Here is a 19,385-nt window from a genome sequence, read left to right as displayed (position 1 = left end):
GAAGGGGTTAAGCTTAAAGATATTTATTGCTTAAATGTATTAACAGATTTTTTTTGAGAAAAAAAACAACAACAACAAATGTTTACATAAAAATAGCACTTAGAGTTCACTCTTAAACATCCACAAACGATGGTCCCGTGATATAGGATAGTTTTTAACATGTCTTATGGATTTATCCCGATCAGGTATGTTCTTAGGTATCCACTGTGCGAAGAACCTAACCTCGTCTTCAGGACAGTGATAGCCTCCTTCAAATTTAGGACACTTAAACTCTTCTAGATTGAAAAGTGGAATCCTAGGGTCACACTTTTGAATTAAAACTTTATCTGTAGGTACATTGCCCTTTACATAGAGCGCTTCAACTCCGAAAAAGCTGCAAATTTCACTGACTTCCTCCTGGACATTTCTCAGTTCCTGACTAGTATTATTAAGTGGTGTAATCACTCTATCATAGAATCCCAGTCTGTTTATATAACGTAATGTAGTACTCCACAAGCTTTTATCATACTCAAACAGATTATAGTTCACTAACCAATGATAACAGTCAATTTCTTCGAGATCCATAGACAATAATAAAAAAGCACATTCGAATAGAACACCGCAAGATGATTTTTTCAAACTGATAAATTCGGTGTCAAACAGTCCTATAATCTTGGAGGCTATTAATGTAGTTGTTAAGCAGAGAAATACTTCATCAAACTTTTATACCTTCGCTCAAGGTTGAATGGAGTTATGACTATTGAGATGAGTCTTAAAACCATCTGAATTCATTGTGGGGAGGAGTCATAAAACCCTTGGAAGTCATTGCGAGGAGAGTTATTGAACTCTCGGTAACTGATAAATTCTGTGTCATACTGTCCTATCATCTTGGAAGTTATTAATGCAGTTGTTAAGTAGAAAAATACTTCATCCTCCTATAATTATTTAAACTATACGCAATTAGGTTAAAAATGAAGATATTTATGTATAGTTTCAACTAGCTACGGTGTCTGAAAACCCAAACCGCTAATTAAATATACTAATTCATGATTTCAGGCACGTAGGGCTCAATAGTAACAGAAACTCTAAAAAAAAAACTATTAACCGATTTGAACTTGTGAAACATTTAATAACCTTTAATTTATAAATCACAATGTACAGAAACATTAAAAAAAAAAAAAAAAAAATATATTTTGTCGTTGAAGAATTTTCGTGTTTTGGAATGATTATCATAACGAAATCACGGGGTATCACGATATCACCGGTTATTTAATTGCGTGATTTAATAGAATAAAGCGTATCACATATCTACCTTTATAAAGAAGGCTATGTTTGTCCTTTTTCTGTGTTTTTAGAATTGTCCTTAACTGTTTTCTTGTTTCACTCGAATCGTTGTCAATGTGTAAAGGATATTTTCACCATGTATTTTGGTAGCTTGCATCGATGTGGTATCGTTCCATCTCGGTCGTTTTCGGGGGAGAGTAATTGCATTAATCCACTTCCTCATTAAAAAAAAAAAAGAAGAAAAATTTAGTAAGGAAATAATAACCCTTCTTTTACAGATAAATTGTCCCTCTAAAGTTGATTCTGATGTTTGTAGCGCTCTATGTTTTAGTGCATTAGAAATATTCAAAAAAATTTCCACTGAAAGTAAGGAGAAACACTAAAACTTAAAATGAACCAAAATTATTACGTATATGAGGGGGTTCCCTCCTCCTCAACACCTCGCCTTTCACGCTAAGTTCAAATTTTCGTATAACTACTTTTAACTATCTTATCATATTGAGTTTCTGATTGAAAGCGGACCACATATCTAACACATAATTCAAACGCTTTTTGACATCTGTTCAGGTCGAGGGGATTTTGGCTAAAACGGTTCTTAACAAGCCTGCAGAAATATATCATATTTAAGACTAAAAATTGATTAACGAGCAATGCATCTCCTTTAAATATGCACAATATCTTTAATGTGTTGGGATGGGTTTTAGTATTGCGGAGAGAGTGAGGAATATTAATATTCTGAAAAGATATCAAAAGGACCTAATAGTCAAAATTGTGTTATTTTTTTATGCATCGTATTTAAAATTAATATCAAACAGGTCTAATAGTCAAAATTGTGTTACTTTTTTATGCATCGTATTTAAAATATAGATAGCTTAGGCTCCATCTAAGACTGGTGTTCTTTTTACGAGTTTAAGCAGATTGAAATTTAAGCCAATAAGTTTTAAAATCATGACGTTCATAATTGAAAAAGACATACAATTTTTTCTTTTATCCTGTGTGAGCTTTGGTTTTGGGGGAGGGGAACGGTGCCCACTTTAATATTCTGAATAAAAAACAAACAGAACTAATAGTCAAAACCGTGTTTTTTTTTATACATCGTATTTAAAATATATATAGCTTAGGCTCCATCTAGGACTGTCGTTCTTTTTTAAGAGTTTAATCAGATTGAAATTTAAACCTATAAGTTTTAAAATAGTGACGTTCATAATTGAAAAAGATATTCAATTTTTTATTTTATTAATAGAGAGCGTTGGTTTTGGGGTGGGAGGGAATGGCCCCCCATTAATATTCTGAATAAATATCTTACTGACCTAATAGTATAAATTGTGTTATTTTTTATGCATCGTATTTAAAATTAATATCAAATGGACCTAATAGTCAAAATTCTGTTATTTTTTATGCAACGTATTTAAAATATATATATCCTAGGCTCCATATACGACTGGCGTTCTTTTTTATGAGTTTAAGAAGATTGAAATTTAAGCCTATAAGTTTTAAAATCGTGACGTTCATAATTGAAAAAGACATAACATTTTTTTCTTTTATCCTGTGTGAGCTTTGGTTCTGGGGAGGTGGAACAGCGCCCCCATTAATACTCTGAATAAATATCAAACGGACCTAATAGTCAAAATTGTGTTTTTTATGCATCGTATTTAAAATATTGATAGCTTAGGCTCTATCTAGGACTGTCGTTTTTTTTCGAATTTAAGCATAGTTTAATTTAAGCCAAAAATTTTTAAAATCGTGTATTTTATAATTGAAAAAGAAATAATAAAATTTTATCCTACGTCAGCTTTTGTTTTGGGGAGAGGGAATGGCCCCCCCATTAATACTCTTAATAAATATCAAACTGACCTAATAGTAAAAATTGTGTTTTTTTTATTCATCGTATTTAAAATTAATATCAAATGGACCTAATAGTCAAAATTGTGTTATTTTTGTATGAATAGTATTTAAAATCTATATAAATTATTCTCCATATAGGACTGGCGTTCTTTTTAAGAGGTTAAGCAGATTTAAATTTAAGCCTATTAGTTTTAAAATCGTGACGTTCATAATTGAAAAAGACAAACAATTTTATTTTTATTTTATCCTACGTGAGCTTTGGTTTTGGGGAGGGGGGAACGGTGCCCTCATTAATATTCTGAATAAATATCAAACAGACCAAATTGTGTTATTTTTTATGCATCGTATTTAAAACATAGATAGCTTAGGCTCTATCCAGGACTGGCTTTTTTTACGAGTTTAAGCAGATTGGAATTTAAGCCTGTAAAATTTAAAATCGAAGTTGCTGATGGTTGAATTTATAGGAAGAACGTAGATATTAGTAATATCTTTTATACGAGCTACTAAAAAATCTTTATAGATACCTGCGATAGCAATACGACCAAAAATAATACGTCCGATACCGATACACTGTGCAGCCCTTTCGTCAGGGGACTTGGAGGGTCATAATATCACCAACACCAAATATATTTGACTCTAGCAATGTCTCTTGTAATCGTCAAATCTATTAAGTATCTGATGTAAGCACCCCATTCTTTAATTACCCCGTGAGGCATTCTTAACCGTCGCAATACTTTTACGTTAATACCTCTTCGCAAAAAAATTCGCAAATCTCGTAAACTAAAGAAGTAATTAAATCACTGTTGTTAGCTCCATCATTAATCTCCAATAATGTAAATGCACCCCTCATTTTTTTTCCTCTACTAATATCCTTGCAAATAAAAACTATTCTCTTTGAATTCAATTCTCTTACTAATTTCGAAACTGATTGAGAATCAAATATGGAACCTGATTATATACAAAAAATAATAGGCGAGTAAAAAGAAGAGACACCGGTTTTTTGAACTAAAAAAAAAAAAGACATTGAACTTTGAAATTGCGTCGTTCCTCTTGGCAAAGAGTGTGATGATCTGTAAAAAAAAAAGGCAGTGAACTTTGAAATTGCGTCGTTCCTCTTGGCAAAGAGTGTGATGATCTGTAACTACTAGAAAAAACCTGTTTGTACGGGGGCCTCTTAGAACTGCATGGATCTATTCTACTAACTTTATGTAAACAATGGGCAAATTTCATAACTTGCAGCCCTTCCCCTGGAGACTGTGGGAGATTAAGTCATCCTCAAAGACATAGTTATTGTATTTTCGACCATGCTGAAGAATATGGCTATCTCAAAATTTTAATCGGGTGACTTCGGAAAAAAATGAAGGTGGGAGGGGGCCTAGTTGTCCTCCCTTTTTTGGTCCTTTAAAAAGCACACTAGAACTTTCAATTTCCGTTTGAATGAGCCCTCCCACGATATTCTTGGACCACTGGTTCGATACGATCACCCCTGGGAAAAATATAATATAAACACACATCAGTGATCTTTCTTCTAGCAAAAAAAAATACAAAATTCCACATTTTTGCAGATAGGAACTTAAAACTTCTGCAGTAGAGTTCTCTGATATGCTGAATATGATAGTGTGATTTTTTATTAAAGTCTTACGACTTTTAGAGGGTATTTCCTACTTTTTTCGAAAATGTGGCAAATTTTCTCAAGGCGCCTAACTTTTGACGAGTATAACTAAACTTGGTGCAACTTATATATTTGAAATCAACACACAAATCTAATTCTTTTTGCTGTATCTTTTGGTATCAAAATTCCGTTTTTTAGAGTTTTGGTTACTATTGAGCTGGGTCGCTCCTTACTCTCTTTTGATAGTACTAAAGAACTTTCAACAGAGAACTTTAAAAACTTTAGATATCTCTTTTGAAAGTTCTAAAGAACTTTAGCGTAAAGAGTGGGGATTTTCCTTCATGGACAAACTCCTCCCCCAACCCCCTCCCCCATCAGAAAAAGTCCGCCCTGAAAACATCTGTATACTTCCCAATAACGAAAACTATATGTAAACAATGGGCAAAGTTCATAACTTGCAGCCCTTACCCTGGAGACTGTGGGAGATTAAGTCAGCCTCAATGACATAGTTATTAGATATTTCGACTATTCTGAACAAAATGGCTTTCTAAAAATTTGGATCGTGTAACTTTGGGAAAAATTGATCATTGAATGGTGCATAGTTGCCCCCTTCAGTTTTTTTTTGTCGCTTAAACAGGGCACTAGAACGTTTAATTGTCGTTCAAATGAGTCCCTACAGTAGGGTGTCCGCTACTATCCTAAGCTTCTGCTGAAACTAGCTTCAAATATTGAACCTAAAAAGAGCCCTACTGTAGAAGTTTTAAGTTCCTATCTGCAAAAATGTGGAATTTTGTATTTTTTTTGCCAGAAGAAAGATCACGGATGCGTGTTTATTTTATTTTTTTTCCCAGGGGTGATCGTATCAAACCAGTGGTCCAAGATTATCGTGGGAGGGCTCATTCAAACGGAAATTGAAAGTTCTAGTGTGCTTTTTAAAGGACCAAAAAAGGGAGGGCAACTAGGCCCCCTCCCACCCTCATTTTTTTCCGAAGTCACCCGATTAAAATTTTGAGATAGCCATATTCTTCAGCATGGTCGAAAATACAATAACTATGTCTTTGAGGATGACTTAATCTCCCACAGTCTCCAGGGGATGGGTTGCAAGTTATGACATTTGGCCATTGTTTACATATAGTTTTCGTTATTGGGAAGCATACAGATGTTTTCCGGGCGGACTTTTTCTGTTGGGGGTGGGGGTTGGGGGAGGAATTTACGTGGGAACATCTTTCCATGGAGGGTTTTTGTATGGAAGAAGGGGATTGTCCATGAAGGAAAATCCCCACTCTTTACGCTAAAGTTCTGTAGAACTTTCAAAAGAGATATCTAAATTTTTGAAAGTTCTCTAAAGTTATTTAGTAATATCAAAAGAGAGTAAGGAGCGACCCAGCTCAATAGCAATCGAAACTCTAAAAAACAGAATTTTGATATCAAAAGATAGAGCAAAAGTAATAGATTTGTGTGTTGATTTCAAATATATAAGTTGCACCAAGTTTAGTTATACCCGTCAATAGTTAGGCGCCTGAGAAAATTTGCCACATTTTCGAAAAAAGCGGGAAATACCCTCTAAAAGGGGCGGACTTTTTCTGATGGGGGTGGGGGTCGGGGGAGGAATTTACGTGGGAACATCTTTCCATGGAGGGATTTTGTATGGAAGAAGGGGATTGTCCATGAAGGACAATCCCCACTCTTTACGCTAAAGTTCTTTGGAACTTTCAAAAGATATATCTAAAGTTTTGAAAGCTCTCTGTTGAAAGTTCTTTAGTACTATCAAAAGAGAGTAAGGAGCGACCCAGCTCAGAAGTAATCGAAACTCTAAAAAACGGATTTTTGATACCAAAAGATACATCAACAGAATTAAATTTGTATGATGATTTGAAATATATAAGTTGTACCAAGTTTAGTTATACCCGTCAATATTTAGGCGCCTGAAAAAATTTGCCACATTTTCGAAAAAAGTGGGAGATACCTTCTAAAAGTCGCGGACTTTTTCTGATGGGGGAGGGGGTTGGGGGAGGACTTTACGTGGGAACATCTTTCCATGGAGGGATTTTGTATGGAAGAAGGGGATTGTCCATGAAGGAAAATCCCCACTCTTTACGCTAAAGTTCTTTAGAACTTTCAAGAGAGATATCTAAATTTTTGAAAGTTCTCTGTTGAAAGTTATTTAGTACTATCAAAAGAGAGTAAGGAGCGACCCAGCTCAATAGTAATCGAAACTCTAAAAGACGGAATTTTGATACCAAAAGATACAGCAAAAGAATTAGATTTGTGTGTTGATTTCAAATATATAAGTTGCACCAAGTTTAGTTATACCCGTCAAAAGTTAGGCGCCTGAGAAAATTTGCCACATGCAAAAATTGTTGCTTCGCAGCCTATGCAACATTTTCCTGTAAAACAAGTTAAAATAAGGAAACTTATGATATTTACATCTATGTTTTTAGGAATATGAAGAATAAACACTTTTCCAAAAGCGCAAAACTCAAGTATAAGAAACAAGAATGCTTCTTTTTTATAACCATAAAAAAAAATTCTAAAGCACTTCGTGTTTTTTTCTGTACAAAAAATAATATATTGTTTTGTTTTCTCAGTAAAGCGTTACTTTTGTATGATTATGTAAACATAGATAAATATTATTCTATTATCTTTCAGCTTATTTGCGCTTTTTTTTATAGATATAAGTTACATAGGCTGTGAAGTAATAATTTTAGTTCGTTTCAACACTTGCAGTAGAAAACCCTTGCTTTCTTTTCAAAAGATTTTTAGTTTAAAATAAACTTATATACAATTTTAGTACTAAAGTTGGATTTTAGTATGCGTAGTAGCTTTAGAGAAATAAGAGTAAACAACACAAAATTTGGTCCTATAACGCATTTCACTTTAATATTATATCCGAAGCGCGCAAGGAAGAACAAAATATAGACAGCCTTCCACCGCCAACTTGTTAACTAACCATATTAGCTAGCGATTTTCTGTTAGCCCTTGAAACATAATGAAAGCAAACAATAATTGTTAGCTAACAATCCTCAAAGCATATTAATGGGGTGTGAAATACAGAAAAAAAACAAGCTAGTAAAACTTGAGAATTAACTAGTTGAGTGGATTTGAATAGTCAGTGAAAATTTGCCTTCAAAACAATTTGCTAGCTTGGAAATATTACCTGACATGGATTTTCCCGAAATTGGTCATTTTGCTTTGACGCTTTGTCGGTTTTTGATTGTTATGCTTTAATTTATCCGACGATTTCCTCCATCAACGATTCAATTTCTTAGAGAAATAGGACTAAGTAAAAAAAATAAATATAATGCAAAATAACTTAGCCACAAAATATTTGGATATAGCCTCAGGCTATACCAAAGAATTGGAGTGGGTTTAGTTATACTGAAAAGAGTTACAAAATCACTTAAATTGAAGTGTTCTGGATGTAATGAAGCAAGAATTTTGTTATCATAGAATTCAGTTAGAAACTGAATCTTGCATTAAAATTATCAACCCCTTCGGGGTTACCTTAACTTCTAATCAGTTTAATCCTTTTTTTCTCCACCTTCATACAATCCAATCACTAATTAGAATCATTCACACTCCTATTATTCAAAACATTAATTAATATAGTTCATAGTGTCCAATTTGCTAATTCCTTATCCATTTTTTAAAAAATTTAAAAAAAAACAATTCCAAAATACGCAATTTGAAAATATCTTGTTTTAAATTTAAAAAAAAAACAAAAACAAACAAAAAAAAAAAAGTAAAGTGTAATACTCACTCTCTTTGAAAAACCGAACCAGACTATACCCACCAAACCAGACTATACACATTAAACCAGACTATACCCACCAAACCAGACTATACTCACTAAAACAGATTATACATACTAAACAAGATTATACACACCAAACCAGATTATACCAACCAAACCAGATTATACCCACCAAACCAGACTATACCCACCAAACCAGACTATACCCACCAGAAACCTGTCTGGTTGGCCTTGGTAAGTCAATAACCCAACTAGCACAAGATGTCCCATAGAAGTATAAGGCCATGTGAGGGAGTTCTGAATCTCTTTGAATAGGTGTATAGCTTCCATGGAATTTCATATGGCTGTTAGAATTCCTTGCTATAGCTTCCATAGAATTCCATATGTACTATCTACTATTGGAAGGCAACTAACACCCCTTCCACACCCACCATCTCCCGAAACACATCCAATCAAAATGTTAAGATAGCCATTTTGTTCAGCATAGTTGACTCCTCCATAGAAATTAAGTTTTTGAGGGGAACACTCCCCCAAAGCCCCCAGGACAACGGCTGTAAGTTATGCCCTGAAGGCATATAAGGTTTTTATTGAAGGCGTTGTGGTTGAAACTTCAAAAAAGTCTAATTCGATTGAAAATTCAAAGGATGTATTTTCCCCAAATACATCCAATCAAAATTTTGAAATAGTCATTTTATTCAACGTAGTTTTTGTTTCTGGAAATTAGGTCTTTGAGGATGACAACCCCCCAACAGCCCTCAGGGCAAGGGTTGTAAGTTGTTATGGGGGGCGTATAAGGTTTATATAGAACGCGTTGTCATAAAAACTTCGAAAAGAGCTCATTTAATTAGGTATTGAGAGGGCTTGTACCCTTTTTAATATTCGAAAGTGATTGAAAGGTAACTGAAACCCCTTCTACTCTCAGGATTTCCCCAGATACATTCAATAAAAAATTCTATACCGTCATTTTGTTTCATGCAGATTGAAGTTCAGGAAACTATGCATTTGAGCAGGACACCCCCCCCACAGTCTTCAGGGCAAGGGTTATAAGGTATTACCTGGGGGTATATAAGTTTCATTGTAATCTTCGTCATAGAAACTTCAAAAAGGGCTCATTCGATTGAAAATTCAAAGGTCTAATGCCCTTTTTAATAGTCGAAAGTGATTTGAGGGCAACTAAGCCCCCTCTCACGCCCACCTTTTCCCCAAACACATCCGATCAAAATTTTTAGATAACCATTTTGTTCAGTGTATTTGATTTCCAGATAGAACTTATGTTTTTGAGGAGGGAACATCCCCACAGCCCTCAGGGCAAGGTTTGTAAGTTATGCCCTGGGGGCATATAAGTTTTTTATAGAACGCGTGGTCGTAGAAACCTCAAAAAGGGCTCTCGATTGGAAATTTAAATGGCTAGTGCCCTTTATAATAGTCGGAAGTGATTGGAAGGCAACTTACACCCCTTCCACGCCCACCATTTCCCCAAACATATCCAATCAAAATTTTGAGCCATTTTGCTCCACGCAGTTTAAAGTTCAGAAAATCATACCTTTGAGCAGGACACTCCCCCCACAGTCTTCAAGGCAAGGGTTACATGGGCGTAGGGAGGGGGTAAGGGGGGGGGGCAGCTGCCCCCTAGACCTTCAAATGTGCATTAGATATGGATGGAAAAACAAATGGTTGGAAAAGCAGTTGATAAAACGCCCTCCAACACACTATCAACTGCCCCCCTAGACAATATGCCGCCTATGCCCATGATGGGTTATAAGTTATGCCCTGGGGGCATATAAGGTTTTTATTGAAATCTTTGTCGTAGAAACTTGAAAAAGGGCTCATTCGATTGGAAATTCAAAGGACTAGTGCCCTTTTTTAATTGTCGAAAGTGATTTGAGAGCAACAAACCCCCCTCTCACGCCCACCTTTTCCCCAAACACATCCAATAAAAATTTTAGATAGCCATTTTATTTCACGCAGTTTATAGTTCAGGAAATTATACCGTTGAGTAGGACACTCCCCCACAGTCTTCAGGGCAAGGGTTATAAGTTATGCCCTGGGGGCATATAAGTTTTTATTGAAATCTTTCTCGTAAAAACTTGAAAAAGAGATCTTTCGATTGGAAATTCAAAGGGCTAGTGTAGTGCCCTTTTTAATAGTCAAAAGTGATTTGAGGGCAACTAACCCCCCTCTCACGCCCACCTTTTCCCCAAACAAATCCAATCAAAATTTTTATATAGCCATTTTATTCAACGTAGTTGAAAGTTTTGGAAATTAGGTCTTTAAGGATGACAACCCCTCCCCCACAACGCCCTCAGGGCAAGGGTTGTAAGTTATGCCCTGGGGGTATATAAGGTTTTTATAAAAAGCGATGTTGTAGAAACATCAAAAAGGGCTCATTCAATTGGAAATTAAAGGCGCCAATGCCTCTTTAATAGTCAAAAGTGATTGAAGGGCAGCTAACCCCCCTCTCACACCCACCATTTCCCCAAACACATCCAATCAAAATTTTGAGATATCCATTTTGTTCAACGTAGTCGAAAGTTCTGGAAATTAGGTGTTTTAGGATTTTTGAATTAGGTTTTTGAGGATGACCCCCTTCTCAGAGCCCTCAGTGCAAGGGTTGTAAGTTATGCCCTGGGGGTATATAAGGTTTATATAGAAAGTTGTAGTAAAAATTTCAAAAAGGGCTCATTTGTTTGTAAATTGAAATGACCCTTTTTAGTAGTCAAAAGTGAGTGGAGAGTAATTGAACCCCCTCCCACGCCCACCATTTCCCCAAACACATTCAATCAAAGTTTAGAGATAGCCATTTTGTTCAACGTAGTTGAGTCGTCGTAAAAACCCCTATGCCTTCTCAAGGCCAGAACATAATTTGCACTTTACTGAGAAAAATACAAATGAATGTGCATTGTCAGTTTAATATACATATACTGATATTGAGTAACCAAAATGTTAATATTATTTGATTTATTAAAGTTATAAAAGTAAGGACATTTAAATTTTTTTCAGTAAAGTGCAAATTATGTTCTGGCCTTGGGAAGGCATAGGGGTTTTGAGCCCAACTTATGTTAATTTCTGCTCGTTTTGAGTTTAGCTCGGTTATTTATTGTAATTTCTGTTTGTTTTAGGTTTCATCTATTTATCATTGCTGATTTGCGGTAGTTTCACGCTTCGTAGATTATTTGATTTTAGTTTTGCTCATTTTTCGTTAAATGGAGTTCTTTACTTTTCTTTGAAAAACTTATTTTGTGGAAAAAGTTTTTTTAATTAATATCATAAAATAAACTACCTATTTCAATATCATTGACTTGTTCGTCTTGCCTAAAATTAATGTATTATTATTAAATATATATATGAGCTATCTCGTGGTGTATAATAATCAGAACATACAGAAGAAGAAATCATTCACGTTTATTACAATATGTTGTAAGGCACGATGAACTGATTTTTCGAAAGTTCTTGAACTTTAATTCGATTTTTTATTTTGCTGATTGAAGAAAAAGTTTCTTAAAACGAAATTTTCATTGAAGAAAGAAGACTTTCATTGAAGAAAGTTTCTTACTACTCGATCACTAACATTACCAACATTAAGCAATTCCCCCCATAGCGCTTGTGAGGGACATGAATTCGATAAGTGAAATGAAATCCCTTATATAGTGAAATTAATTTAATTATTTAGGTATCCGGATATTACAATTTTACCTTTGAAGTATTCAAAACTACCAGGAACTGACAGAACAAAGAAGAATAATCAATTAGACTGTGGAGGTATTGACACTGAGGAGCATGAGAAAGAAATAATGAAAAGGAATTTTGACTTGGCTGGAAGTCTTGTGGATATCCATAACATGGTGGGTAATAATTCTTGGGAGCCTTGTATTTTAAATTTTAAATTTTTTAAGTGTTTTTGTCTTCTTTAAAACATCTAAGTACCAAGAGCAATGGGAACTTTTCCTCATTGAATTGGTGATTTCTTCGATTATTTTTATGTTTAGCGCTGAAGACGCCTAGTTTTTGACAGGCGAAATATCCGTCGTGATTGTCGTTTTTTCTTTATTATGGGCATTGACCCGTTGTTTCGTTTTCTTCTCGAGATTTTTCTCTCCTTTTCTTGCCGAAATCTAATGGGGTGGGGGATGTCCCCTTCCCCTCAAGTGACAAGACTGCTTCGTGGCCATGGGAACCACGGTGTCCATGGACAATTGTAGATGACCCCTCTCAAAGCCTAATATATTTTATAGTTGGTATAGACTAAACACGAATAAGAATACCTACTTTAAGGTAACAAAATTGGCTATAATTAAAAACAAATTTATAATTTTCTGAAAAACTCATGTCGGCAAAAATTTTCTCAACAACCCCCAATCCTCAATTTATTTTTAAGTCAATTACAAAGAAAAAAAAAGACGCTAACAAAGCAAAACCTGTAGGGCAGTAACGTTTATGCATCGAAATTAAACGACCCCCTTCCGTTTTAAATTCTCTTCGGGCAACTTGGCCGATAATAAATGTATGTGTTATTCAAGAAAAACTTGGGCGTTAAAACTTGTGTCAGGTGTTGCTTTTCCAAGATATAGTTTGTCTCTATTTTTTTCTTTTTCAAAAAGCTTTCAAAAATATGCAATTATTATATGTAAACAAAGATTCAAACAAAATATTTTCTTTTTTGGAATCTGTTAACTTCAATATGATCTTTCTTCTTGGAAATCGTACTCTAAATATTGATTTAAGGCCATTATTTCTAGCCCGTCTCGGTATTAAGAATTTGCCATGGTATTTCTCAGAAATCTGTATTATCATTTGAGCCCTAAATCACTCATCTTAGCATAACCATTGATCGCCTACATTATCCAATATTTTCCCGAGAAAAACGGCAAATAAAAATTTTTCAAATAAATATTGGTCTTCTAGAAGAAGTACATTCATATGCCATGCATATTAATTGTTGTGATGGTTTTACACAAGTTCTGTTGTATGGCAACAGTACAGTTATAAAGAGTTTTCTCTAAAAAAAAAAAAATAAAGCATATTCAAGAACGGGTAAGGGCATTAAATTAAAACTTTCAGGGAATCATGAGGGAGATGTTAAACTAAATTAATAGACCCTATGTGCATCCAAGTTGTCAAAAGGGTATATCTGCGATATTTAAATAGCGGCAAAGGGTATTAAGTTGAAATATCGTGTCAGGTTATGTCGTTGGGAGAGGGTGAAGTTAAATCAAAAGACAGTATGTACATACACTTTTAAGGAATTTTTAGGGGAATTTTTAATCAAAAAAGACATTATGTGCATGTAGGGTGACAAAATGGCTATCTGCAATATTTCTGGAACGGCTGAGGGTGTTAAAATGAACCTTCAGGAATTGTTTAGCGGGATGTTGATCAGTAGTAAGGGATGACATTGAAAATTTCAGGGAGTCTTAGGGTGAGGGGGTTAATTTGACCTGAAATATTGACTTGGGAGAGGGAACAAAGGTAACTGAAGATACACTGTTTATCAAGGTCATTGCAATATATATTTGTTTGATGTTGACGACTTGGGGTTTGAAATTAAAAGTCAAAGGTGCTATTAGGAAACGCAAGGGAAAGAATAGGGTATTTCAACTTTGGCTTTGGGGGCAGGAGAAGAGGGTAAACAATTAATGCATCTGATCCACAAAGATATTTTCGCACGATGAGCTGTTAAAGGACTTCATAATATCTGCACAGTTAAATAGCAAGGTATATCAAAAGACGATATGTCTTTTCATGCTATCAAAATCTTGTATGTGCAATATCTCGGGAAAGATTTCAGGGTATCAAGCTGAAACTTTCAGAGGGTTTTAGGGAGGCGAACAAGCGTGTGCGCGTTGAGATCTGTAGTGGTAAGAGGTTATAGCTAAATCAAGACACACTATATGCATCCAGGTTATAATAATACATTAGCTGAAAAATCTCGGAACAACTTGAAGGATGGAGTTGAACCTTTTATGTCATCGAAATCACATATTTGCAATATCTCATAAAGGGCATGGCGAATGAAGTTAAACCCTCTAGGTACCGTTGGAGAAGGAAAGGAGGAGAGTAGGGTAAGGAGGCTTCAAATTTTGAGTTGGGATAGACAAGGGGCTAGACAATTTATTCTGATCCATCAAAATGTGTGTTTACGCTATGAACTCCAATGGGGCTTAAAATCCATGCACAGTTAATGATCCAGGTCAAAGACACAAAAGAACTTCTGAAAAACAACTTTTTATCAAGCGAAACGTTTAAGGCAGTGTTGACAAGGGGGGGGGGAGGGCAACTGGACGTTGAGTTATAACTTGGAAGGAGAAGATAAAATTAAATCAAATGAAACCATGTGCATCCAATTTATCGAAATACGATATTTGCAATAGCTTGCGGGTTAAACTTCCAATTTTCAGACGGCTTACGAGGAGGAATGGTGAAGGAACAGGTGGATTTCTAACTTTTTGATGGGGGGGGGGGCAGCTAAAAATGTCAATTCTTAGATCAATCTAAACATTTTTGCACTCTTAGCTTCAATGGGAATTAGAATCTATTAACGTATAAGTAGGAAAGTAAAGCACTTAAGCACAAAAAAGTTGTAAATATTCTTAAAATTAAATAACAATAATACACTGTCAATAAAAAAAAATAAAAACCATTTTCAAAAAAATATGTTTTTCAAAAAAAAAGAGCTGTAGTTAAACCTAAAACGAGTGGTAATAAAGTCCTACACTAATTCAAAATTAAAATGAACATAAATTACAATCAATATAATAAACAAACTAAAGAGGAACATAAAATAAAGTAAATAATCAACATACATACATGCGTGTATTTAAAAACCAGTGGCCGTATACACAAAAACAAATAAATAAAAAACAATAAGGAAAGAACAATAACACTCAACAAATTTAAACTACAGCTTCTTTCCGCGCCATTAGACTATTCTCTATAAAACAACCTAACACAATAATTAGGTCCCTCGAAGTAGTCCCCAAAACACCCGGGAGCAGCGGTACATCCTCATGAAAAAATCTATCCATAAAATTCTCCAAACATTGGCATCTACTTAGAAAATGGTCTATCCGATCCCCAAACTCCCTACATGAGGGGGCAGGCACGCCTACTTCCTGAGCCATCCTCATCATAAGACTCCCAGTGGCCTTTACGCAGTGGTATGTAATTTGCCCGCACCTGCAACCGCTACTTAAGGGTTCTCCACGGTAGGTTCAGCTTCAAATAAAACTTCTCCCCATACACATCTTTAATCTGTCTTTAAAAATGCAGGCTACTAGACTTTTCCAGACCCGTTAGCCAAACCTGAATCTCTTGGTCCCGAAGGCGCGATGCAAATTTACCGAGGAAATCTTCAGGTTTACCTAGAGGACCCTGCCCCTCATTCCATGCACATGATAAACCAGCATTATCCAACAGTGCTTTAACTTGTTTCGGCCATGCTGCCTTTTTGGTAAAACTCAACATCTCTGTGCAGGCCGCTTCCGCCAGGCGGTTATCAGGTAAGTGCGTAACCTCTAACCAAAACTTAATCATTTGTATAGTCCTCATATGACGTAGATCCTGCAAACCCAAATCACCCCTTAGGACCAAACTACTAAAATTATTTTGGAGGCCTATAACTCTTTTAAAATACATAAACTGCAGAGATTCCAGTTGTCTTACCGTAGTAGTCCCCCACAACTCATATCCATAATGGGCAACAGGTAGGACTTATTCATAAAAAGGTACTTGTGCATCTTCATATTTTTTATTCCCATGATATATTTTTGTCGAAGTAGAGCACAAGCAGCTGCCTTACCACGTGAAATCATCAATTTAATGCGCTAGGTCCAATTCCCATTTGCTGCGACCACGAATCCCAGGTATTTATGCTTTGGGGTCACTTTTATTGCCTCATCTTTATAAGTAAAGGAATAATCCTGAGGTCCATTGGGCTTCCTACTTTGGAAGATGACAATCTCTGTGTTAGTTGCGTTCAGCTTCAACTACTTCGATTCTAGGTAAGATTCAGTTAAATTCAGAAGAGTTTGGAGTTCCTCGGCTGATTTAGCCACTAAAGTTGTGTCGTCAACGAACAGCAAAAAATAAAATAGGGTATTTGCTAGTGACAAAACTGGGGCCCATTTCAATTCAAGGAATTCTGTAAAATCATTGATATACAGACGAAAAAGTTTCGGTGACAACGTGCATCCTTGGTGAATTCCTCTGAAGGTTTTAAATGGTATAGATACACCTTTTTTAACAATAAAAACCACAGATAAAGTTATCCCATACATGTTAATTAATAACATAATAAAAGGCCTGGGTAGGCCTATCTTAACAAGGTAACGGAATCAAATAGGTCTATCAATACTATCAAATGTCTTTTCAAAGTCAAAAAACGCGACGAAAAGCCTACCATTTCCCCTGCAATATTTCCCAATAAGAGTCTAGAGTATAAATGCACGATCTGTAGTTGAATAATCCTTTCGGCATCCTCCTTGTGTCTCATTGACAATATTTTCAATTTCTAGCCACAGCCCTAATCTACCATCTAGAACCTTTTCCAAAAATTTACTAATTTTTGGTACTAGACTAATAGGGCGATAGTTACCATGCTTCATCCGGTCACCCTTTTTAAATAACGGCATTATAACCGACATATTCCATGCTGTTGGCCAACTACATGAAACCAGGACCGCATTATACAAAGTTAATAGAACTGGCAGCAGGTGACCGATTAATTTCTTATACATTGTTGACGGAATTCCATCAATACCCGGCGAAGATCCTCCACGGTGGCTCTTAATGGATTGTTTTAACTCACTCTCTGATATTTCCTGAATTAGCTGGTAAGAATGCTCTGGGAGGGGGAATTCACTGACTACTGCATCTATCGGCTCAGTACACACTTGCGGGTAGATGGGTGCCTGGCCAGCTGAGTCTCTATGATTCTCCAGGTCTACAAAATAAGTCGACCAAGAGTTAACTTCTGGGATCATTTTTGATTGGTCACGTGGCCCACGTAAGTACTTCCAGAATTCATTTATACTGGCCGATCTATAAGCTTGAAAACACTTCTCTTGTTCTTTAGTTTCATATAATGCTTTCTTCCTCCTTACTAAAGCCTTGTGTTCTTTTCTAGCTAATCTAAATGTTGATAGGGCTTTTTGTCGTTGCTCTGGGTCATTGGCAATTTTTACCTTATTTAATAAGCTGAATAGGCACAACTTACTAAGTTTACAATCACTATCAAAAGGATTTATATTTGGTGGCATTAGTTTCAGGACCCGAGCAACCTCTTCATGGAGGAGTTTTGACAGGCAGCCAGTAATAATCTCAGGGTCCAAAGAGAGCTCACATAAACCCTTTAACTTATCCAAAATCTCTTCCAAGTAAAACCTATCTTTCAGTGTTTTCGTTTCTTCATCAGTCCAATCTTGTCGTAACCGCCTTATAGCTTGAGCTTGGGATATACGGCTAGAATGAGGAAGAGAAGGAAAATTAAATATTCTTGAAAGTTGGAGAGAAATTCTTATAGAATAATGATCCGAACCCAGCACGTGGAGAACCTCAAAATCAACAACGCAGACAGCGAAATCCACATCCACCAATGCGTAATCTATAACACTGAGATTTGGCCCGGAAAAGCAAGTGCCCTTACTTCTACCTCTGTCCTTATAAAATCTTCAATTACGAATTGCTAAACCATTCTCCTCGTAGTATGGCCATAAATTTCTTCCCCAAATAATAATTCTTCTAGACCGATCGTCACTGCTCCGTGGCATTCCAAAGACCTCAGGGAGGACCTCCGCATTATCATCTGAAAAAAAATTCAGGAGTTATCTCTAATACATTCGAAGTATAGGCATTAAAATCCCCTGCTACAACCAGACGGTCCCCCGGAAACTTCTGTTGAATCAATCGCGTTTCTTCATTTAGTATAGTCCACGTGTCTTCAGACGAGTAAGAACTATTTTGTGGTGCTAGATATACAGAACCGACAATTAAAAAAGTACTCTCAAACTTAAGTCTACCCTACACTATTCTCTGATTGGGTCGCTAGTCTCACTGCAGAAGAAAATGACGTTTGGCTAAAACACATAACCACACCACCACAATACCGATTATTCTTAGAAACTTTTCTATTCACTGCATAAAAGGAATAATTATGTAAAGAGGGCACTGCAGATCATCCTCACAATTATGCCAAGACTCAACCACACAAAATATATCCAGTTCCCTGAATAATGCTAATGATGTTTTTTTCTCTTTAAAACCTTGAATGTTCTATTACCCAATCCTAAGTTTGCGACAAAAGGAAAAAGGTATATGGCCACACCGGTCCTAATCCTTGTTCTCATCACTCATATTCTCAGAGGAGTCACCAGCCCCTTCTTTTAGGGGTGAATTCAAACCAATTGACTTGTCGGCTGGTGCAGTTTCACTGCAGCTCTCAGTCGTGCTGTTTTTACGGACACATCGATTTCCGGTCTTATGGGCACTATCGGGACTAATGATGATTTCTAATCTCCTCTTTGCTTTCCCACGAGTAACCATTTTGTGCTTTTGGTCAGGCCAAGCCGCGTTCTTGTTGGCGCTGTCTCCAAAACTTACAGTTTGAGAATTTTGAATTCCCGGGGCTTGGGGGTTAACCTGCTGAGTCTGCGATCTGGGCACAGTACTAGGTTTATCAGCCAGCATTTCCACCCTGCCTGTAACTTGGTCATAATAAAATGTTTGGCCCTCAATCAAAAGGCGTGTTCTTCTTAATTTGGCGTCTTGTCCACGCGACAAAGCCTCATTCAGCATTGGTTTAAGCTCTTGGCGAGATTTACGTTCCAAATAGGTATAATCTGGGGCTCCTGAAATACGAGGCTCGTATCAAACTTTTTGAAAGCCGGCCACTACTTAGGATTATGTCGCGAAGTTCTC

General features: G+C 36.0%; 1 protein-coding gene across 1 annotated transcript in view; it reads left to right on the top strand.

Annotated features, from left to right (window-relative positions):
* LOC148952842 (monocarboxylate transporter 12-like) overlaps nt 1–19,385 on the top strand; it is a 105,606-nt gene that overhangs the window by 44,337 nt on the left and 41,884 nt on the right. The window contains exon 5 of the mRNA XM_089088127.1: nt 12,145–12,316. Within this exon, the coding sequence (XP_088944253.1) occupies nt 12,145–12,316 (172 nt within the window). The remainder of the gene's footprint in view (nt 1–12,144; nt 12,317–19,385) is intronic.

The sequence above is a fragment of the Artemia sp. Qi Xiang Cuo genome, chromosome 4 (genome assembly GCF_049724085.1).
Source record: "Artemia sp. Qi Xiang Cuo chromosome 4, ASM4972408v1, whole genome shotgun sequence".
Lineage (NCBI taxonomy): Eukaryota > Metazoa > Arthropoda > Branchiopoda > Anostraca > Artemiidae > Artemia > Artemia sp. Qi Xiang Cuo.
Note: the sequence above shows the minus strand (reverse complement) of the source record. Positions and strands in the feature narration are given on the sequence as shown.